General features: G+C 40.3%; 3 protein-coding genes across 11 annotated transcripts in view; 1 reads left to right on the forward strand and 2 right to left on the reverse strand.

Annotated features, from left to right (window-relative positions):
• MTRR (5-methyltetrahydrofolate-homocysteine methyltransferase reductase) overlaps nucleotides 1–4,266 on the reverse strand; it is a 28,453-nt gene extending 24,187 nt beyond the window's left edge. The window contains exons 1-4 of one of the 4 annotated variants that reach the window (XM_064705523.1): nucleotides 4,133–4,266; nucleotides 3,156–3,288; nucleotides 2,605–2,800; nucleotides 180–342 (exon numbers count right to left, since the gene is read on the reverse strand). In XM_064705523.1, coding sequence (XP_064561593.1) covers nucleotides 180–342; nucleotides 2,605–2,747 — 306 coding nt within the window. In that variant the 5' untranslated portion in view covers nucleotides 2,748–2,800; nucleotides 3,156–3,288; nucleotides 4,133–4,266. Of the gene's footprint in view, nucleotides 1–179; nucleotides 343–2,604; nucleotides 2,801–3,155; nucleotides 3,289–3,794; nucleotides 4,050–4,132 lie in introns of those variants that run through there. The other 3 variants (XM_064705524.1, XM_064705525.1, XM_064705526.1) reach the window with 3 other exon arrangements.
• FASTKD3 (FAST kinase domains 3) lies at nucleotides 4,118–11,432 on the forward strand. 6 transcript variants are annotated; one of them, XM_064705529.1, is made up of 8 exons: nucleotides 4,118–4,404; nucleotides 4,676–6,136; nucleotides 7,241–7,326; nucleotides 7,733–7,895; nucleotides 8,887–8,956; nucleotides 9,279–9,353; nucleotides 10,252–10,366; nucleotides 11,148–11,432. In XM_064705529.1, the coding sequence occupies exons 2-8, from the start codon at nucleotides 4,705–4,707 to the stop codon at nucleotides 11,229–11,231; spliced, it is 2,025 nt and encodes a 674-aa protein (XP_064561599.1). In that variant the 5' UTR covers nucleotides 4,118–4,404; nucleotides 4,676–4,704; the 3' UTR covers nucleotides 11,232–11,432. The 6 variants fall into 6 exon arrangements, with proteins under 6 accessions (XP_064561599.1, XP_064561601.1, XP_064561604.1 ...); XM_064705531.1 differs by having other exon boundaries at nucleotides 4,118–4,310; XM_064705530.1 differs by having other exon boundaries at nucleotides 4,303–4,408.
• A 3,423-nt stretch (nucleotides 11,433–14,855) lies between these two features.
• Nucleotides 14,856–22,833, reverse strand: CFAP90 (cilia and flagella associated protein 90). The gene is made up of 3 exons (XM_064703445.1): nucleotides 22,413–22,833; nucleotides 18,641–18,757; nucleotides 14,856–15,080 (listed from the first exon to the last, which is right to left on the reverse strand). The coding sequence occupies exons 1-3, from the start codon at nucleotides 22,563–22,565 to the stop codon at nucleotides 14,934–14,936; spliced, it is 417 nt and encodes a 138-aa protein (XP_064559515.1). The 5' UTR covers nucleotides 22,566–22,833; the 3' UTR covers nucleotides 14,856–14,933.

Here is a 22,833-nt window from a genome sequence, read left to right on the forward strand (position 1 = left end):
AAGACAAGCAACTGTGAGTATTGGTTGAAATTACTGATTCATAAAGAACAAGAATTTGACACTAGATGGTGTTTTTCAGGTGGATGCATCTGCAAGCCTTCATGACACCCAGAGCCACCACTCTGCAAAGAATTCAGTGCTTCAATACATATTTTTCAAAACAGCATGGAGTATCTCACCTTATCCATTTCACTTATACAGTGCATATCAGCTTCAAGTCCATGGGCACCTGCTTGCTGCCATATTTCCTCAGCTATGGCTTTTGCCTGCCCCTTTTGTGTTGCATAGAGGAGCAAAAACCTCCTTTTTGACTCACAGCACATCCTATTTTTTTTAGAGAAACTGCAGAGGAAAAAAGAATTTAAAAAGTGAATTTCTTGTAAGCAGAAAAGCAAGATTTTACTTTGCTTATGATATTAAAAAGAAATAAAGACAGTAGCATTGGTGTTTAACTTGGAAATGAGGGATCTGCTCTGAAGTGAAGCCATTTCTCACAAGCAAGCTTTGTAGATCAGGTTGCAAAGGATGCGTGCTGTTGGTCCCATGTGCTGTACTGCCTTGATGCTCCAGTAATGTAACAATATCTCTGATATCAAGAATTTAGTTTGTAACCCATATAACATGAAAACTTCTATAATTAAATATATACTATTTTTATTATATTATTATATATTTTCCATTTCAATTTATTGACTGTTTTGTTCACTTTTCCAAGCTGTATTTGAAAACAAAACAAAACAAAGACCTGGTAAGTCAAACTAAAAGCCTGATGAAAAAAATTTAAATTCTCTGTTTCTTCTTTTCTGAGATCAGTATTTTTGCTGCAATGACTTTACACTTTATTGTCCACTAGGTATCTTGGAGCACAAACACTGACTTCAATCTTGTATTTCAAAAGGGAGCTCCTTACACAAGTGCAACCTGACCCTGAGGTTAGCTCAGCTGCTCAGAACACAATGCTAATAACACCAAGGTGCTGCTTTTGATCCCCATATTGGCCATTCACTTTGGAGGAGTTGGACTTGATGATACTTCTGGGTCCCTTCCAACACAGACTACTCTGTGATTCTGTGAACTAAAGAATTGACTCTTTGGGGTTTTATTCTCCTAAAAGTAAGAAACAATCTTAGAGCACTCTGTCGTGGGGTCACCAAGTCCCTTGCAAGCAGCAGGATGAATGAGATGCATACCCTTATCCATTCACCTGTCCCATGAAAATCTGAATGCAAGAACTTTTCCATTATTTGACACAGAGAACACCACAGATTTAACTTCAGGCAGCAGTAAATAAGAGATAGAAGCAGAATGTCCTTAGAGTGGATATTGCAAATTACTTTGTCATTGCTAAGGAGGTGCAGTAGAACTGAAATACCTAAAATTAGTACTGAGAAATTTTCAGTTCCCAATCTGAGGTACCTCTCCCATGCCAGTTTGCTGTACTTCACCTATTGGCTCCACACAGTTTCAATTACAGAAAGCATTCACTGTCCTAGCCAGACACACTGAGTCTTGGAAACCTGTGGCTGTATAACTCAAGGTACCTCTTTTTTCTCTTTCTCTCAAGGGAAAACAAACGTAGTTCAATTGTATAAGAATACTGTACTCCATAGATATGGCAGGATATTTCTCCCCATAGTACTCCAGAAGGTTTTTCCCACAGGAATTTTTTTAAAAGCATAATTATACACCAAAAGTAGCAAAACTAAGTGATAGGTTCTTAGGAATGCCTGTATCTTGTGTGAATTTCATGAAAAATGTAATTACTAGAAAATGTTGAGGTTTTCATTGTATTTTCTTCTACTGTGCAGAAGAAAATTCCATTTTAGTTTTAATTTTAAATTAATTACATATATTTCTTAAAATTATAAGTAATTACCTTTAACAGCCACCTTTAAATAAATTCATTTATATAACTGGTTTTATGTGCATGTGTGCACAGAAGGTATATACAACAAAACAATGCTCAAAATTATTTTTCACCTTCCTTTTCCAAAGGAAAAAAATGTGCTAATTACGATGATTCCTATAAAATAGCATAAATACAGTTTAAATACCCTCAGATCCCTGTAGTAATACAGATTCATCCTGGTCATGTGCTGTGTTTTCACCTAACTCTTTTGTCAGCAGGTGGCATCACCCAACCACAAATAAACAAAACCAAAAAAGACAAAGCAGTGCTTCATTATTACACTCTTCCTCATACCTCAGAAAGGGAAAAAGATAATCAGATCCCACAAAGACCACACCACAGCACAGAAAACTTCTATACAAGAAAAGCTGAGGGGTAAGCTGCCAACATTATAGCCCAGGCATTATCAACAAGTCTGTTGGAAAAAGAGTCAGCTTGGGAAGCTGTTAATGTTTGAGAAGCACAAAAATTGGCAAGAGCAGGAGGAATGGAGAGGGAAACAGAAGGAACAGCAGCCAAGATGTGGTCTGAAAGGTCAGATGTGGCCCTAACAGTGCTATCACCTCTGCCTAGGTCAGGTAGAGCAGCCTGGATTCCTGTAAGACATTGTGAGCTTTCTATTCCAGCTAGTATGGCAACAATAAAGGGTGCAAAAAGTAGCCACACACATTTTCGGTGCTTATATGTGAACTTACAGGTTTTTTCCACTGGTGAATGGACCAGTAGATTGCATGGAGACACAAAATATGGAGCAACTGCACCTCTCACAGACAGCATGTGGAAACAAGAGAACCAGAACTACACAGCCAGAAACGCTGATGATGCTGGAGATGCACATGCAGACCTCCTGAGACAGGGTACTGTATGTGTATGCAACAGTGTGAATGAATCCTTGTGGCAATGGAAGAGAACACAATGAGACAATTCCTTGGAATTAGAATCAGAAAGCTGTTTAAATATTTGTGGCATTTAATAACATTTTCCAGGTGCCTAGTATTGTATGTTTTGCATCGTTACTCTTGATTTTAAATACATAATTCAATTAACTGACTAGTTTATTTAATTCCCTGTAAGTTAATTATGTCAACAACAGACCAATAAATTCCTTTGATCATGATTTGATCTAAACCGCACAAGTTGAAGAGTTTCACCCTGCAAACACATCTCTCTGTCATCAACCACAAGATCTTTGTGCACAGACTGCCAAGTGATGTTGCTCAAAGAGAGAAATAAAAGTCATGCCTACCTGCAGATGAACAATCATAAACCAGGAACACACTTGCTCTCAGACGAGTATGCTGCCCATACTGCTCTTGCTTTGCTGCTTATGCACTCTTCAAAGATGCTATGCCACTTCCACCTACGTGATACAAGTTCAACTGGAATAAATAGAGGGGAAAAAGGTAATTCTTGAGCTATCAAGCTTTTTGAAGAATCCCTGTAACTTCAATAGTACTACCACACCAGCAGCCTTTAACAGGTTTTCGTGCTGGTAGACACACATCAAAATACAATGTTTAAGCTGGGAACACAACCTGTGATTTGCTGGATCACACCAGGGCTTAACAGGAAACTAAGGATGAAATTCCAAACTACAGCTTTCCTGATCCAATACTTGGAAAAGTCAGAGAGCCAACAGTCCACGGAAGATTAGCAGGGAGTCCAGCGGCTCCCAAAGGCAGCAGAGCGTAGGACAATCCATGCAGGAATGCCGCTGAACCAACCCCACGTGCTGCCCACTGTTTTCCAAAACACACTGACTCGCCCAGCAGTGCCGCAGCGGCGCGGCACGGCCCGACCGCGCACGACACCGAGCTGCTCTGTCAGATATGAACTGCGCGGCCACGGACCGGGGGAAAAAAAAGCAACAAAATTAAGTGCGCACACTGCTAACTATGTCATCAGTAGATGGATAAACTCGTTAGATCCTCATTCAACCTGAGCTGCACACATGGAGGAGGTTCACCCTTCTGAAAGTTTAGAAGAACGTCTTCTTTCTGTCAGCAGCCAGAAGAGCTTCACGCACCCCTCTGTGGCTTTAACCCAGGCTGTGGCACCGTGACTTGAGCCACGAAGCCATTCCCAAGCCACTGTTTCAACAGCTTGTGACTTGCCCAGAAGCATTCTAGGGCCAAGACAAATATAACAGCGAAATACAAACCCTCCGCCCCGCCCACCCGCTCCACCCGGCCCCGGTGCCCCCCGAGCGGGGAGCGGGAGTACTTGCGCTGGAGGACGCGGTGACACGGACACGAATCCCGCTTCCAAGCAAAGCGCCAGCTCCAGCCCCAGTTCCGCGAGTGCCGGAGGCGGTGGCAACGCGGGGAGGAGGCAGGGCCGGGGCGGGCGGCGGCGCCGGAAGGTCCCGGCAGGCGCCGCGCTGCCCGTGATGGCTGCCGAGGTGAGGCGGCCGCGGTGCCCTGGCACGGCCGGGTGCCCCCCGGGGCGGAGCGGCGCGGCCCCGGCCCGCGGCAGCGGCACTAGCAGCAGCAGCAGTAGGTGCTGGGGCCGAGGGGGATGGAGGGGCCGCGCCGGTGCCGCCCCGGCCGCGGGGGTGGCGGGCAAAATCTCCTGTTGGTGTGCCGGAGTGTCCTTGCGGGAGCACGGGGCAGCCTGTCACACGGGAATCGCCGCTACTGTGCTCGTGCTCGGGGAGAGGGATCGTACCCTTCTTTCCAGCCACCAAAAGGATTGGGGTTGGTTTTTTTCTGCATTGTAGTGACCCTGGTGGTTTTTCAGACTACATATCTATTCTTCTTCCCCTAGGTAGCATTTCAGAACTCACTTGATTCAATATGGCTTTCATTAGCCGAAAAAGCTTCCAGCTGTATTCATCCAGCACACCAGCGAGCAGGTCTGCTTTGATGACCCTAAGCAGAAGGTTGAACTTCATCAGTGGGCAGCACAAACCCCAAAACTGTAGCTCCGTGGCCATGAGGATGATGTGTGTCAAAGATAAATCTCAGTATACGTTTTGTAGGAAAAAACATGTACAACTGCAGATGCAGTCACTTTCTGTTAATGAAGCTGTGCATCTTTGTGGAGATGCGAGGAACTGTACTAAATCAAATAATCTGTGGATGGATGAACAATTATTTTTCAAGAGGTTGAACGGCCTTTGTACATCAAAAGAGATTTTATATTTTCTTAGCTCTCTAGAAGTCATGTCTGATACAATGGCCTCGGGAGCCCTGCAGAAGATTTCTGAACTTGAGGTGGACGACAATGGTCTTAAAAACCCTGCACTGTTAGAGAATGAAGTTTTCAGGGCATTATGCTTCCAGTTTGAATTTGAATCCTCAAACCTGTCAAACACGGGGCTGCTGAATGCCTTGCAGGCTTTGATAAAGCTGCGTATAGACCCACAGAGCACGCTGATGACGAGCCTGCTTTCGGAGAGCGAGGAGCGACTTGGCAGGGGACAGCTGACTGCTGAACATCTCTGTGCTCTTGGAGAGAGTTTGCTCGAGTTAGAAAGCCCAAGTTGTGCCACGCTGGAACAAATTGTGAACCACGTGCAAGAAAGAGACATTAAGAGTTGGAGCCCCAGAGAAGTAGTGATGGCTTATAAGATACTGGAAGTGATTGTGAGGGAAGGGAAACAATGGCAAAGCTTGCTAAACAGACTGAACAGTGTCACTTTACGTGCAGTTTCCCAACTGAGCCCAAACTTTGTAAGTGTAATACTGAATTCACTGGTGGTTCTTCGTCAGACTCGGGCAGTTCTCTTAGTTACTGCACTTTGTAAACATTCAGTGCAGCATGTTCCCTATTTCACAGATCATGAACTGGTAAATGTACTGGAAGCTTTCCTATATTTTGGTCAAAAAATGCAAAATTTTACAGAGGCACTGGAAAGACATGTCTCCAAGTCCATCCACATTATGCACCCTCAAACAGTCAGCAAGGTCATGCAGTATTGCTGCGAAAAGATGATCCTTTCTAAGCCCATCTTTGATGCAGTGGCAGAAGGTTTCATTTCCAGTGCTGACAGACTTACCACTGACCAGATTGCTGCGTATATTATCCCATTTGGGACCCTTAACTACCTCCCTCCAAGTGCTTCTTCCTTGTTTGGGAAGCTTGAAACGGTGCTGCACACCCGCCTGAGGCACTTTCAGCCTCACACCTTGCTGAACCTGCTGCACTCGTGTGTCCTTATTCAACGTTATCCGACAAATTTCCTGCCAAAAATATTTAGTCCCTATTTTCTGCAAAAGCTTCAAGGTAAGGGGCAGAATTTTTCCTGGGATATTCCATGTTTCTTTCTGTTATGGAGTTTGTCTCTTGTCAAGCACCTATTTGTTATCAATTTAATTTGTCAAATCAACAGTGACCTAATTGAAGTGGCTGGAAAATAGTGATCAGGAGGCCAAAGGCTGATGCTTCCTTGTCACAGTTGCCATTGTCTTTCATGTATATCATTTAGTTGAGTTGGACAATTCCACTGTACAGTTTTAAAACACAGACTTGAATTTCCTTAAAAGAATTATTTCAGTTAATCCTTCTGGTTTTCTAAAAAACAGTGACTTGGTGTTCCCCATGTTTGTCCTTGTCTTATACATGATGCTAGAAGATCCCCCCTGTTGGTAGCCTGTTTTTAGCTCTAATCATTGCATATTTCAATGCTTTTGGACACAAAACTATTATGAATAACACATCATTTTGAGTTATTCTCTACTTGATACTAAAGCATTGTTAGGGTCATTGTAGAGAGAGGTAAGCTATGCCAGAAAAATGACTGACTGAATAATAAGATTTCAGCTAAGATTGCTCTACAAATAAAACTAAGCTAAAGTTTTCAAAGCTATTAGAAGTTTTGGTCACTTAATTTTTCAACAACATGAAACACCTGAAGGAGTTGATTTTTTTAAAGCAGATACATCTCCAGAAATTATTTGGTATTATCCACAACTTTCAGATGAAAAAAAATAATAAAATGTGAGATCCTGGGATTATAACTTGGGGAAAAGTAGTTATAAGAAGGAGGTATTTATCTAATACCTCAACTCAAATTTATTCTTTGGTGTAGAATGTCATGCATTTTTTGGGTGTTCTTTTGTTTTTTGTGAAAAAATATGACAGTTTTAACTAAGATCTTGCTAGCTTTGTATTTTTGTATTGATATTTCTGTAAATAATGTTCTCATTTTTCTACCTGTTTAATTTCATACTGATTTTTCTGTTAGTTTAAACAAATGCTGAGAATTTTAATGATTAAGTAGCTTTTCTGCACATCATACTGAATAACTTTTCCTAACTTCTGCATTATGGTTTGTGTAAAGATACTTTGTGGAAGATACACCTGAAAACCTGAATGTTGTTGTTTCAGCTCAGCCACCTGGTTTGAACAGAGTTGTTATGTCCCAGCTAACCCAGCTTTTTCTGACTGTCACCCTGGAGTGCCCATTTTATGAGGTAAGTAAGTGTGAAACCAGAAGTGATGTTAACAAGAGGTGATAAGGTCATTAGCACCCTGCTTATACTTAGTTTCGTGTATTTCCCATAAAAAGCTTTGGAATTGGACAAACCAGTTTTCCTTGATGAAAATATGGAGCATTTCTACCTGATTGAATGACTTGATATATTTGTATGAATGGAAACAGCTGTGCATTTCTCATGAATGTGATAGCATTGAAGCTTCCTGAGGATGTTCTGGTGGTTGTTTGGGTGATTTCAAGTTTCCAGCAAGTCATACCTCAGACTGTGGATCTCTCAATAGACTTGGCTTTGAAATGCACAGAATACATTTTGCTATGTTAATATGAGATAATTACAAAAATGTTATCTCCCTTTTTTAATTTGGTTTTCTGTTCCTATCTAGGGTCCAAAACTCCTTTCCAAGTACCAGATAAAGGCCTTTCCCACACCTCAGAGTTCTCTGGATGTTCACCTCTTTAAAAGGGTGAAGACAGGATTACTTGATTTACTGAAAAAAAGAATATACTTTGCATCAGAGGTATCAACACCATATTTCTATGTAGTTGGTAAGTATAATTTCTTTAGATTAGTTATTATGTATGTGTGTGTATGGTGCCAAAACTGTCATTTCCTTTGTGGGCTGTCTAAATTCTGCAAATACAGAAAAAGTAAACTGGGATACCAATTTCTGTAAAAGATCTGAAAGTCTGGAACTTTAAATAAATAATTTTTAGAGTCAGAGAAAGGAAAATGGAGAGAAAAGCTCTGCAGATTGGTATTCAGGCAGCCAGTCTGCACTGAAAACAGCTGTCTGTATTCTGTGTTTTTATTATCAGCTCCTTATCCATTAAGCAGTTCGCCTCATTTTGCTCTACATTATACAAAGCCACTTGCCTGAACTCCCTGCTTTAGTGGTGAGTAAAGGAAGGTGGTGAGCTGTGTGCCCTGCTCAGCTGGGCTCCTCTCCCCTCAGCAGGAGCTGCTGGCAGCACAGTCAGTGGGGGTTTGTGCCTGGTGAGACAGGAGTGAGCAATACTGAGTGCTGTGTGCAGCAGGAAACAGAAGGCAGTGATGAGGAGAGGCACCTGCCCAGGAGGGATGGATGTTGAGGGAAGAGAGTCTTGGACACCATGGATGTCAGAGAGATTGTAAAAAATAAAAAAGGGGGATGATTCCAAAGTTACTTTGTGTGTCAGCTTTCATGAGGATGTTGAAGCTAGCAGAGGGAGAGAGTGTATCTCTCCCCAAAGCCCTCAAAATTCCAGAGATCCTAGCTAGACAGCAAATCACCATTTAACTGTGTTACAGTTTTGAGTAGACTTGGAATACTACTTGGAATACTACATTGTTAGCATCATGAAGGGCTGAATTGTTACTAATTATCACTTATTTGTGTTAAGTCTATACAAATTTTGCCAGCCTCTGTGATTAAAAAAAAAAATTGTGATAGTATTATAGTTGTTTAATAAAACAACTGTGAGAAAATGACAATTAAAGTAGAAAGTTTGATGTAAGAACTGACATTTAATGTCACTTCTCTTTTTTCATGTACACAAGATATTGAGATTAAATTAGATGAAGAAGGTTTTGTATTGCCTGCAGCCCAGCTTGAAGAGGTGCACAAACGGTAAGAGAATAAAAGAAACCACTGGTAAAATGTTGATTTACACTAGGAAAGAGTATCCAGGGTGAAAAACTAGCTAAATTTAAGCTATTTGCAGTTTTGCCATTGACTTCAAAGTTCAGGTCTCTCACTGAACCCACTGGCAGAAGGACAAGATTAACAATCTTTTTGCTCATTGTTTTTCCACCTGACTATGCAGTGTCAGACAGTTGGTTTCTTTACTCAATGACAGAATCAAGTGATCCTTATTTGGATTAATCTATTTTGATATTCTGTAATTAATTTTCAAATTAAAACTAAATTCTAACTGAGTGTATTTGCACAGATTTAACAGATTTGAGTTCACAAATTTACTTCTGCAAGGAATCCTGAATAATAAGGATATTTACTACAGATGCAGGTTGGTTTTTTTCATTGAGAAATACATAGGTGTTTAAAAATTTATTAAACAAGGGTTACTGGGGGAAGCCTTGGATACAAAGTTAAGCAACCTGCCTGTGTGGTAATTGTAACTGCTGTGTGAACAAAGCAAGAGTCTTTGAAGAGGTTAGGCTTTCTCTTCTGGTTTAAGCTGAAACCAGGACACCTTCACATTTACAAGACTCAGAGACTAATACACGTTCTTTCCAAGAGCCGATGCTTAAGAATAAACTTCAATGTTGTTTTTTTTTTTAAGAGTAGCTTTCATAAAGTAAATTAATTCACAGTATACTTAATATACTGAAAATTTAAGCAACTTTTTAACAGTAGATATAAAAACCGTGGATTAACTTCATGGGATTTTTATCACGCAGAAGAAAAAATATTGCTATAATACATCCTGCCAACCATATGCACAGATTTAACTTAAAACAGACGTAGCTTAAACTCAATTTGAACTCTAATGGACTTAACAGGTAAATTAGTAAGTTAAATACATTTAGATGCTGAAATGTTTTCTAGCTGAGGCAAGTTTTTTACGTTTTTCTTTCTGGAAGAATTTAAAACGGTTTACTAATCATAGCATTAAAAAAAACCTGTCTTTAACTTGCATGGTAAGTTTTGTTCAGAGCAAATAAAAAATATTTTCAGATCAGTTTCACTAAGTTTCAGAGTTTCACCTCCACCCTTAAATTGAGTGATTTGAATTATCCTGGACTAGATCACTCCCATCCTGCATCCAATTCAATGAGTTGTAAGAGGGAGGTACTGTCTCATGCTTAGGAACTGCAGTAGTTGTGGTGATTAAAATAACTGATTGTTGTGGGTTTGATGGGTTTTTTGGTTTTTTTTGATATTACGCTTATGCTTAATTTTAGAATTGCCCTGTGTGTTGATGGTCAAAATAGATTTTGTGCTCATAGCCACAATCTGTTGGGAGAAGAAGCTATTAAACAGAGACACCTTCAGTTACTTGGTTATGAAGTTGTGCAGGTAAAGTCCAAAGACACTGATTTACTTTTGCTCTAAGAAAACAAGCAAAAAGTTATTTCACAATACTTTAAACTGTAGTTTCAATTAATTCCTAAAGCAGATTAGTCTTGTTCTTTCTATATTACGTTCTCTCTGCCTAGTTTTTGCCTTTTTGAGGCTGTACAGAACTACCTTTTTCTTCCATGGACCGATTAGTGTATTCTGTCTGTGTTTTTTGCCACATAGTTGCTATATAGAAGGGTACTTCTCTTCAGTGTTTAAGATTGAAATCTTGAATTAAAGAAAAATGTAAGAGTTCATTAGAATTGAAATTTTTAATTAAATACTTTTTAAAATAATTTGCAGTTTAAAAAGAGGAGTTAAAAAAGCTGATTTGTATCAGTTTTGAAAAGAATATTTTCACAATATTATTTTCACAACAGAGTATAACCTTTATTTTGACTGTTGAATTAACAGAGGTATATTTTTCTTCAAACATACTTTGAATGAAAACTGTTCGTTTCTTGAGATTTTATTTTTCACTTATGTAATCACTTATTACATAAGCCTAACTCCATAATATTCAGCTTAGTTTAAACTGCAATAAATATCACTCTTTTTATTTTAATAGTAATCTCTCTTCAGGTAATTTATAGATCAATAGTACATTTAGGATTAAATCTTTAGTTTTAAAACAAAATAAGTATTTAGTGTGTAGTTTTGCAACTGCTTAATGAACATCAGTCTTGCCCAGTTGTTTATTAAAAGGTATTTTCAACAATCATTTCTGTTTTGTTTCCAGATTCCATTTTTTGAGATAGAAAGTCTACAAAGTACCAGAAAAATAGCAGATTATCTACACAAAAAAATCTTTCCTTGTACATAATGACTCAGCAACTGACACTGGAGAATACTGCTGGATAACATGCTGACTACATTTCTATACTACAAAGTGTAAATTTTGTGCATGGAAGAAAAACTATTTTTTCTAAGTAACTCCACCTCAGAAAATGTGAGCTTCTGAGTGTGAAACCTTCCAATATTTGGAACAATTGACATGTAAAGAGTAATAAAGAGCATCATATTTTCCTAAGATTTGTGTCAATATTTATTACAAGTTTACAGAGATAGGTGCCAGACAGACAGTGCTGCTTTTCTCTTGTATTTTTAACTGGTTCTAATTCTCAGCTGCCAACAGCCACATGTGACTGTTGAAGAATACTGGTCAGTCTGGATTACAGAATATGCCTACAGAATACCTACTATTCAGGGCTTTTCTTGACAGTATAAAAAGAAATTGTGCAATTTACTTACTGCTGCTCACTTGATTTCCCAAGTGTTTCATAAAACTAAAATTTTAAGTAGTTGCAGAAACAGTATTGGCTTATTGGTTTTACTTAAGAGATGCAGAGTGCTGTTCAATAAATAGCAATGCCTTACAGAAAATGAGAAGATTTTTAATAAAAAGGATTTGCTTCATTTTGTAAAGTAACAGCTGCCACAGGATATGGACATGTACAACTGTCTCTGTGGGGCCACCCAGTGTTCCAGATATATTCTGTTTGTCGTTTTGCCTTTGGTGGCAGCTTTAGCTAAACTGTCTAAATGGGATCATGTATGTGCTCCAGAGTTCCTCTGGGTTACAGAAACTCTATGCTCTGAAGCTCAGAAGAACTATGTCCCATGGCAGCCCTTTTTTATGTATGAACAAAAATTCTGGAACTGAGAACCAGTACCCACTTCAGCCAGAACAAGTGCACTAACTTGGGTCAGTATATTGCTTTGCAGATGATGAAGGGAAAACAGGAAACCTTTAGTTCTGATTATATCATGTATTCTCAATGAACTGTCATGTAACACATTTTCTTGTTAGCTTGTGCTTCCTCTCTGTGTGGAATTATGGAATTACTATTTATGACTAGCAAAGCAGGATTCCCAGCGTTACCTAGTTTGATTTTCACTGTTGTTTTGACACGCTAAAAAAAGGTGAAACTTTCACATAATTTATATTATGTATATTTCACCAGTAGATCGGGATTGTGGCCAGTTTTTCCTTCTAATAATTTGTGAGTTGCAGGTATCTGTCAATTTCCCCAACTGATTTTACTGGATGCAAAATCCAGATGCAGAATATGCTTTACATTGTATACACTGTCCATTCTGTCCATGTTAATTTGTTGCATGTATAAAACTTCCTCACAGTAGTAGGTCAACACTGACAGGTGAGGGAGCACCAAAAGGTGCTTTCCAATGTGTAATAGTAAGATCAGAACATCAATAACCTAAGAATTTGTCATTCTAGCAAGAAAGAAGTTGGAGAGTTGAAAGACTTTGCAAACTTCTGTATTACCACTAATACAGAAGAAATTGTCAGGGTGTTGTTCTGACACTGAGCACTGAAGGAAGAAGTGAACCATTCAGAACTGAATGGGAAACAAGTAGTGGGAGGAACAACCTGTGAAAGACCTTCCAAAGTGAGTAAAGATGAGAAGGGTGTGCCATAAGCAAGGAAGTTATTTCGGAAAACTCAAACTGGTGTTAGGATGTTTGTGGTGGAAGTGATGCCTATTTCTCACACAGGCCAGAAGGTGGTGGTATTATCAAACAAATTTGATTTCCAATAGTTTTTCAAACACAGATGGTCTGTAAATATAGTAAGGCTACTTCAAAAAAGCAATTTGTACTGACTGTCCCAAAGTAAAAATAACCTGCTAAGAATATGGCCATATTCCATCTCATTCTTCACTGGTATAACTTTGGTACTGATTTTTGGAAAAGCATTGTGGTATTAGAAAACATTTCCTTCTCTCTTTTGTTCTTACTATGATTCCTTTCGTTTAATGCTGCTGGATTTGTTTAGTGACGCGATTATTTTTGGAAAGGAATGTAGCTATTAATGTCCTTTTGTCCATAGCGCATTGAGTGTAGAAGAACTGTGTTGCAGACATCTTTGCATGAAAATTCTTTCCTTGGGATTTTTTTCCTCCTGAGAAGCTGTGAGGCCTCAGGGACAAAATGTAAATAATGATTATCTGCTGCTGTGGAATGCAATCGGCGGTTCTGTGATTGGTCTCATGTGCTTGTTTGTAATTAATGACCAATCACAGCACAGCTGGCTCTCTCTCTGTCCGAGCCACAAACCTTTGTTATTCATTCCTTTCTATTCTTAGCTTAGCTAGCCTTCTGAGAACCTTTTCTTCTATTCTTTTAGTATAGTTTTAATGTAATATTATCATCAAATAATAAATCAAGCCTTCTGAAGTATGGAGTCAAATCCTCGACTCTTCCCTCATCCAAAGACCCCTGTGACCACCGTCACAGAACTACAGGTCATGAGTAATGAAAGTAACAAACATCTCTCAGAATGGGCTGCCCTATGTGCTCTGCTTTTCACATCATGCCAAACAAGTGCTATTGATTGCCTAATTTACTACTTTTTCAGGTCCCATATTTTTAGAAGGCTTTTGTTTCTCTCTTTTTTTTTCCACTAGGGGTCTCACTGCATTTACCAATGACAGATTTCCTGTGTCTAAATACCTGACAAAACCAGTGTCAATCACAGCTGTGGACTTCCAGTCCTTTTCCTGGTATGATCAAGCTGGCTGTTCCTTTCTGAACAATACTGCTTCAGCCTTAAAAAACAACAGGATCAATGGCTCTTGAGAACCAAACTGATGCATATTCTGCAGGAGAAACTCCTCCTGAAATTACCTTAAAATTTAAGTACTGGATTCTGTTAAAATACAAGGCATCAAATGTTTCATCAGATTTAGACATTTGTGCTAAATGTGCTTTTTAAATGGCTATTGCTCAAATCCTTTTGTTTTTTTCACCCTTTCTACCAAATTATATAGTGCTCATTCTGCTAGTATTCTTAGTCTATGTTCCCATTTTTTTCAGATTCGATACAGAACCAATGATGATTTTTCTTGTTAAATCAGTCAGATGCCATTCCTAGAGTGGGTCAGTGAAATGAATGTCTGAATTCAGCTAAACCCAGATTTTATCTCTTCAAATGCCAAGTGCTCAGAGGTTCGTTTTAACTCGAGTTCCACTTCAAGTCTAATCAAGCTGCTAAGCACATAAATGCATGCATTTTTGAAAATTCTGAGCTGAATATACATTTCAGCTGTTGCATACATAAAACAAGGTCTCACAATTCTCTAGCAACTCTGTAAGCATTGAAAAATTTGTGACTATTGATACCTTGAAGGACAAGCTTGTATAAAATGTTAGATCTGTGAATGGTTATGTAGCTGCAGTGCCCAGAATTGCAGACACATCTTTTGACCCAACAGGTCTTGTTCCCAGCATTGCTGCCTAAAAAGTTCTTGTTGGTGCTGCTCCTTATGAGATTTTTATGAGAATATAAGGAGAAGACATGCATTTGAATTAACATGAGAAAAAGTGCAGCTGCTATTTCACCCTATTTTTTAATCCAGATAATTCTCATTAAATAAACAGTAGAGGAAAAAGCAAAAGCACCATGTTGCTTTTCAAAGTGCTGGTTTATTTTTTTCCCAAATAAATGTTGCTGGTGGTGACAGACACAAGAGATTTCCCATGGATCCAGGCCTGGAGAAGGTTTTTAATGAGCAAGGCGGCTGCCTTCCCCGTAGATTGCTGCGTGCAGGCTATGAACCCTGGCGTGCTCTCTGGTTGGTGGGTCTAAGAGCTTATCTATGCGCTTCCCATACTCTGAAGATGTCAGCACAGGAACAGTTCTTGCCATTTCCTGTGAAAACACAAAAGTTGCCTTAGAAGAAAATCACAAGGTGAATAAAAAACATGGCAGTTTTCTATTGCTAAATGTGCTGTGGCCAGGGGTAAAAGAACTGACACAACTGTACAGCATCTGCAATATGCATGTGTATTTGTTTAGCACCCTTACTGTTCTATCCCTGCTCTAGTTTTTTTATGTTATTTTTATCTTAGTAAAACATGAATGTGTCACTAGATGACAAGATGAGAAGAGACAGAGCTGTGGACCGATAATTTTTTTACACAAATACATACACACGTGATTACCATGTGATTACTGGGTAACTAAATGCTTGAAAAGCACTGATTTTATTTTTATTTTTCTCGTGCACTTAGTTGCATGATTCTTTTGAAAAAAAGGAGAGATTTGTGCCCCCTGTTACAGGAACACCTACCCTCCTTGCACAATTCAGTGAAGGCACAGCATGAAAAAAATCAAAGTCTGAAGAAAAGCACTGAGCAACCACTAGCCCATGCAAGCTTTTCCTGAAGGAAATAAAGCATATACTACTTTATTTCTGCACAATGAAAGGTTTTACTAAAAATACTTATAGCTGTAAGATTACAGAAATATCTGCTTTGCCATGATGGAAAGTGGACTTGATGAAAAACAACCTGACAAAGAAAAGATTTTAAGCTTGTTCTTATTAAGCTGCACTTTAAGTGGCTGTGCAATCACTATCTGCAATCTGCAGTTCCTTCCTGTGTTAGAGCAACAGAGAGCTACGGAGTCATAAGGGAAAGACAGGATTTGTTTGTTTTTCTCTCCCTAGCCAAAGGTCTCAGATTTATCAGGCTGCTTTGTATATTTGCACACAGACCAACACAGCAAGCCTTGGTCTCCAATGTGTTTTTCTCGTCTTATAATACACATAGTATCTAACAGGCAAATCAAAATGCAGATGCCACCATAGTTCAAGTGCAAGCAAATTACTACCTTGCTACAACAGACACAAGCGTGAGCAAATCAGCACCTATGTCCTGCAAGGATGCTGGTGGGAGCACAGATTGGTGGGATCTCATAGCAGGGCAGTCAGCTATGACACATTTCTAGCCTCATGGCCAGAACCTGAGGTTCCTGGAAAGATGCTGTAAACACTTTAAAAACAAACAAACAAACAAACTAACTAACTAACTAACTAACTAACTAACTAACTGACTAACTAACTAACTAACTAACCAACCAACCAACCAACCCACTCAATACAAAAGCTCATTTCAAAACAACCACTGATCTCCCAGTTCTCCTGCCCACCTTACTCCACCCTAATAAAACCTATTCAGTACACCAACTTTTAACCCCAGCAGAATGAAAATCAAGTCAAGAAGACTGGCAGGCAAAATTAAGATAATTTCCTCCCCTGCCCTAGTTGTGGATAAATGCTGAAAAATGAGAAACTAAAAAATCTTTGTACCATCAAGAAAGACTTTGCTAGAAATTTGGGGTTTACAGTGCTAATGACAGGCAGCAGTATGTAATTCCAACAGTTTGTGTTCCTTTTAAATAAATAAGTTTATTTAAAATCAGTTTTCAGCATCCTTGGTAGCACAGTGCTGACTGTGCACACTGGCATTTCATCTTTGTGGGTTTGGCATTCAGTGGGTTTCAGATTTTCCAACAGTTGGCTGGGAAGCATCCTGCTGCCCGCCCTCGCAGTGTGTAATTCTAGCACTGTTTGCACTTGCAATCAGCAATGGCAGCCCTGAGCACACACTCCACTGCAGTCACTCAGCTGCATGTAGCTAAACCGAGTATCTGTCACTGTACTCTTGAATCCCCTGGGTGCAGCCAGGTTATCTGCAGGAAATGAGGGGCTTACTTGCAGTGGTTTGCTTTTTTCTAGCTCAGGTAAAGCAGTGTGCTGTGGTGGGTACAGTCTGTGTTCAGTGTTGAACTAGAAAGATGTCAATTGTATTTCTATTTATTATATTTTATAATTTAGTTATTATTACGTAAAACCTGAGAGGGCCACTGTGATAAACATGAGCTGAGTATGTGATCTGCACCTAGTTATGGTTACAGTGTTGGGTGCCATGACATGCAGGAGGATCATGTTGTAGTATTAAATAACTGTGGGTTTGATGTGTATTCATGCTAATTAAAGGGCTGGATTAAGGGACACCTGTTTGGACAGTCCCTTGTGTGCACTGCCCAGCACAGCTGGTATGAATTCTGGCCCATACAAGTTTGCTCTAGGAAGAAAGCCAATAGGAAAGTGAGTTTTGTTGATACAAGAGCTCAGTAAAAAGCTGTGACTTTATACTGATGAACTTTCTACACAAATTTCCCATTTGAAAAATATGCTTGGTACTAGGGGAGGGAGGTTGTCTTTGTTTTGTTTAAATAAAAAGTTTAATTTCTAATTGGAGTAGTCATTTACACAGATACACAGATTTGCAGTTGAGTTATTAGGCATGAGCAGGTGATGCTAATGGGCACTCCTGGGATTCCTTTGGGAGCATCTAATGCTTCCTGCACTGTCTGATAGAGTTGAAGGGCATTATGGCTACACACTTGCACAGAAATGTCTGGTATATATAGCTGTTACTGAGACGAATCCCAAGCAGTGGGCTTTGTCAGAAAAACCCCCAGTTTTATTGCACAGAAAGTAGAGCAATTTGAACTCTTGTGTCATTCTTCCTTCTTCCTTCACCATAACCATCAAAGCAGGCAGCCACCCCTACATCCCTAGCCTACCCATCACTCTAATATCCCATGAACTAATTGGGATTTTGAGGTCGTTATTACACAGTGGTTACACTTCATTTGGTTTATGACAGCCTCTGCCTCTGTGTGCAGTTTTGTGTGTGTATGCATAAATATAACCATATACAGAGTCAGTTATATGTATATCTATTATTCAGATGCTGCATGCAAAAATCCATCCACATTTATCATATATATTATAGTGTTTCTGTTCCCAAGGGAGTATTTACCTAGCGGGCTGCACATCAAACCCAGATTCTGCTGGCCTCAAGTACTTGCCCATCCTTTCCCAGGCATGTCCATGTGTTCTGATTGACCACACCTTTGCACTAGCTCCCTATGAATTTCCTTCCTGCAGGGCAATCTGGTGTAGGTTTTCCTAACAAACTCACTAGCTTCAGAGACTTGGGCTTTCACAGAAAATGCTGGCGTAGAGAGGGGGGGTGTCAGAGGACAGTAGTGAAGAAGGAAAAGAGTTTTTAAGCACCGCAGAAATAACTGCAGAACCACCTGAAGTACAACTCTTGAGGGGCACAGATGGTTCAGAGTACACCCTGCACTCTGCAAAAGAGGATTTGCCTCTTCCCCCTAGCTTTAACGTGCATATGTCTTGTCACCTGGAAATCTTCATGATATGAAAGAGCAAGAGCTAATTTGGGTGTCTTCATGCTTTCTCTTAAACCTGCAGGCTGATGTCCTCCTTCCAATTCCTTTCTTACAATATGGGCTACATTATAAGGGGTAAAACAATGCCTAGAGCCTCCAGTCATGTCAAAAAGTACAAAACATCTTAAGCAAAGATAATTATGAATTTACCAAAGGGTTACCTCCTCATTAATTTTAAGGCCACGAGCCTTTGCATGTTTTCTGTCACATCGTGGAAGATATTGGTCGTAATCGTCAGGCATTCCAAAAGCAGCATCATAGGTGAAAAAATCTCCTGTCTTGAGAAAAGGGGAAAATGGCTAATTCACATAATTGCTTTACTTTACAGATTACAGAATACATGTAGTCAAATCAATATCTAAATAGTGCATATATTGCATTAGATGATGACAACTGTAATATTACTCAACTCATTAGGAAGTTTGGGCCAGTCCTTTTGAATAGTTTGCAAAATTACCTAATGACATGTGGTATCATTCATTAACTTTGTTGAGCTCTCATATATACCCTGCGCCAATTTACTTCTTTCCCCACCCCTGCCCCCATAATCTGTTGTAATTTTGGAAAGTGATCTGATCTGTTTTAATTTTCTGCACTTAATATTCTTCTTCCTAAATTTGTGTATTTGTCAAATGATCTGGCACAATTATGTAAAAGCAAACCAGGAACTTTCAAACAGACAAAGGTACCCTGCACTGTAAACACAATTTAATTTCTGATTAGAGCAGAATTGAGAAATGTGCTACAGAGGTAATCCTGTGATCCAGTGGTATGCATGACACACATATGTCAGGCATTAAAATAAAGCACACTCCAAGCTTTGGAGTGTGCTTTATTTTATATTGTTGTTCAACTGTTGACACAGTTTACTTCCAAATAAGCAACATAAAAGATCTGCTCTTCTAACAAAGGCGTTTGTGAAATCCAGTCAAGAAGTTTTCATAAATGGAATCAAAGCAATTTCAAAACCAAAAGAACTTTTCAATGAAAAAAAACCAAAAAGAAAATCCCCTACTGAAATATGCTGCCTGTTGTAACTGAACTTCATTAAGGGTCGATATTCTGTTTAAAATATCAATCATCATTGGCTTTGTGCATGGCTGACTAAAAGAATGGTGCATTGTTTTGGCCCTTTTTTGTCCTCTAATTTTACAATGTGTCCAATTTAACCTTTTAAAATCTCATGTACTTTGAGATTTTCAAATTACAGTGGTATTCTCCAAATATAGTCAAGTCATGGCAGGTCAAGAAGGTTATCACAGTTCCCTTAAAATGAAACCACAGTTAAGAGCACTACAGAGACACTGCTGTAATTTCAGGCTTTGTTTGTAAAGGTATCTCAATACTTGGTTCTGCCAAGAGGAGAGATTCTTTTGTATTTAACGTATCTACCCCTTCACCATTCAGAAACCATTGAGCTTCAAAGGATTTCAGGCATGTTCAAGAGCACGCTGCAATGATTTGTCATCTTCATGATTATTTCCATGCTTCCTTGCTTCTGCTTTCCTCCCCACACTACCAGTTTCATTCAGTGAGCATTTAATTTGTACTCACCACCAGAAATGTTTGCTCTTTGCTGGAATTCATGTGGCAGTATTTGTTACTTGTTTCAGAGTAAGAAAGAGTAAGTGTCATCTGTTCCTCCTGTCAGAGCAGATAATTCATCCTTTCTGGAACTCGCAGTCAGCCAACCTATTATATCAAAAACTAGCTCTGTCCCAGATATCTGTTTAAGATTTTCTGCCAGATTTGTAGAGACAACACTTCTTTGCTCAATACACTGATAACTTTCTGCTGCTGTTTCTCTTTGTTGTAAATGATAACTTGGTTGGCCTGGGTGGTGGTGGTGGTGGCAGCAAGCTGTTTCTTAAACCCATCAGAGCAAGTGAGTCACACGGAGCTGATGATAAATGTGCACTCCGGGTAGGCATCCTCTGTGTACTGCTGCTAAAGCTAAATGCTTTGCAAGCATTCATTAGTATTCCAGACACACATAAAATAGGTAATAGCTTTCTCCACATCTCAGAAGAGGAAACACCAGGCACACTAGCTACAGTAACTTATGTAAAGCAATCCAGGGAGCAACTGTCAACCAAGGGATTAAAAGGCAGGAATTTCTGGCTTCTGGCCATGCAATGAGCCCATCTTCTCCCTACTTCTCTCTGCTTCAGTCTCTCATACATGGTTGGTTTTAGGTATTTAAGCTGCAAAAAGGAATGAGATTCCTTTTGCTCTATAAATAAAAATATTCAAATTATCTAATTCCTAAATTTTGCAGAAGAATGAGTTGAATCTGCTTCCTCCCCTGTGGCCAAGGTCTGGGCTGTGAAGAAACCTATTAAACAGCTGTCATCACTTTTTGTTTCCATGCCACTGGAGCAGATTTTTTCACAAACCAGGCTGTTGTGAGTGTGAAAGCAGAATAGGAAAGCTCTGCCATAGGGCTGCAAATTCTGTGCAGACTGGTGAGCTCCACCAGTTCCAAGAGCACCATGCCAGCCCTCTGACCTGCACTTATCCCACTCTTGTTTCGTGAAGGATGGCACCAACTGTGCCTGCTCACCTTTGGGTCAGATCACCCTGCCAAGGCAATGCTGGAATCAACACAAAAGAGTCACAAGAGAAATCTTCTTGTCTTCTAGCAGGGCCACCTGGTCAATGCAGGAAATTTGCTGTTTATTCAATACCCAGCACAGTGCTCTGGTCTGTACCCTGCCCACATCCCAGGGACACAGGACCTGCAAACTCTCACAAACCACCAGTCAGTGCTGCCCAGTGCTTGGTGCATTCAACAGCTTGTCATTTGCATGGGGAGAGGACTCATGGGTTGTATTTATTGTTATGTTACATTGACATAATAAGCATTTCAGAACTTTTTTATACTATATTTTCTTTTTTTTTGAGAAAAAAGACGGTTAACTTCAATGTCTCATATGACACTTCATAGAAAAGTTCACCACCCAGGAACTGTAGCTCAGCTGAGGCAGAATGTGTAAGATTGTTCTCATTTCTGATTTTAAATATGAGGACAGAATGAGAAGCAATGGTGACATAATGCAGCAGAGTGAGGAGTGAGGCTCCCTGCCAGCACACTTGAGTTACCACACATTGAGTGGCAGTGTACCACCTTCAGAAGCATTCAGTTACAGAGGCATACATTATGTATCTGTAACATATATATGTTACTGTTTTGAGTAGGTCTAGTTGACCACGCAGAAAATCTTTTCCCTCAAAGATTTTCATGAGAATGGAGAAGTTTCTTATTAAAGGGTTCCCAAGAGTGTGTGTTACAACAAAATCCACTGGAGCTGCATCAAACCCTAGTGACAGATGATGCCTTTCCTAGTGTTCCTCCTAAAAATGCCTCACATTTCATTGATACCAAGTGGCCTATTCATCCTCAATCCTTGGGAAGTAATGTCTCTGCCTTTTCTTGTTATCCAGTGAAAGACCTTACCTTCATTTGTCATCCACAAGTAGCAAACACACTTTGCAAAGACCTCTGACGGTGACTCTTGTTAGTTTGGAATTAGATAGCGTAGTAATAGAGATTTATGTCCCACATTTCTGTATCACAAAAAAATTTTTCACTGTGAGTGTGGTGAGGAACTAGAACAGGTTGCCCAGAGAAGCTGTGGATGTCTTATCCCTGGAGGTGTTCAAGGTCAGGCTGGATTGGACATGGTCTAGTGGAAGGCATCCCTGCCCACGGCAGGGGGTTGGAACTGGATGACCTTTAAGATCCCTTCCAACTCAAACCATTCCATGATGCTATGACGATTTTTGGCACCTGTCTGACCAGGTCGCTCATGATGAGGACGGAGCTCTGCACCGGGTCCAAGCAGAGGATCTACACTGCTCAGAGACCCACGGGGAAAGCTTGTTCCTGCGCTGCTCCCAGCCTGTCCCGGCTCGCTCCATTCAACCCCTCACCTTGTGCGGCCGGTTGAAATAGCTGAGCTCCGGAGGCCCTTCCCGTTTGGGCGGGACGAAGCTGAAGGCGGAGAAGGAAGCGAGGGCAGGCCGCCTCCTCCCCGGCGCGTTGCCGAGCGCCTCCTGCGCCAAGCGCGTCCCGCTGGCGGCCATGCTGCCCCGCCGCCGTTACCCGGCAGCGCCCTGGGCCCCGCCCGGCCCGGGCAGCACGGCCGGAACCGCCCCGGGGCTCGGGGACTCCCGCAGAGCTCTGTCAGACATGAAGTGTGGGTTCCTGGACACCCGATAGCGGAGTTTTGGTTTCAGTCTTGTGCAGCGACTCCAGCTCCCTGGTCCTTTGTGTCCTTGGAAGCTGGCGACGAAGGTTAGAGGAAAGCCTAGCCGCACGGGACTGACCTTTTTGTGTCACAGCTTGCACTAG

This window comes from Zonotrichia leucophrys, chromosome 2 (genome assembly GCF_028769735.1).
Source record: "Zonotrichia leucophrys gambelii isolate GWCS_2022_RI chromosome 2, RI_Zleu_2.0, whole genome shotgun sequence".
Lineage (NCBI taxonomy): Eukaryota > Metazoa > Chordata > Aves > Passeriformes > Passerellidae > Zonotrichia > Zonotrichia leucophrys.

Excerpts from the sequence above, each read along its gene's own strand:
- FASTKD3 (XM_064705529.1), top strand. The coding sequence starts at position 4,705 with ATGGCTTTCATTAGCCGAAAAAGCTTCCAGCTGTATTCATCCAGCACA. Across the intron at positions 7,327-7,732 it reads TGGAGTGCCCATTTTATGAG|GGTCCAAAACTCCTTTCCAA; the intron begins GTAAGTAAGTGT and ends GTTCCTATCTAG. Across the intron at positions 7,896-8,886 it reads ACCATATTTCTATGTAGTTG|ATATTGAGATTAAATTAGAT; the intron begins GTAAGTATAATT and ends CATGTACACAAG.
- CFAP90 (XM_064703445.1), bottom strand. The coding sequence starts at position 22,565 with ATGGCCGCCAGCGGGACGCGCTTGGCGCAGGAGGCGCTCGGCAACGCG. Across the intron at positions 18,758-22,412 it reads ATTTCAACCGGCCGCACAAG|ACAGGAGATTTTTTCACCTA; the intron begins GTGAGGGGTTGA and ends CCTTTTCTCAAG. Across the intron at positions 15,081-18,640 it reads GCCTTAAAATTAATGAGGAG|GAAATGGCAAGAACTGTTCC; the intron begins GTAACCCTTTGG and ends GTGTTTTCACAG.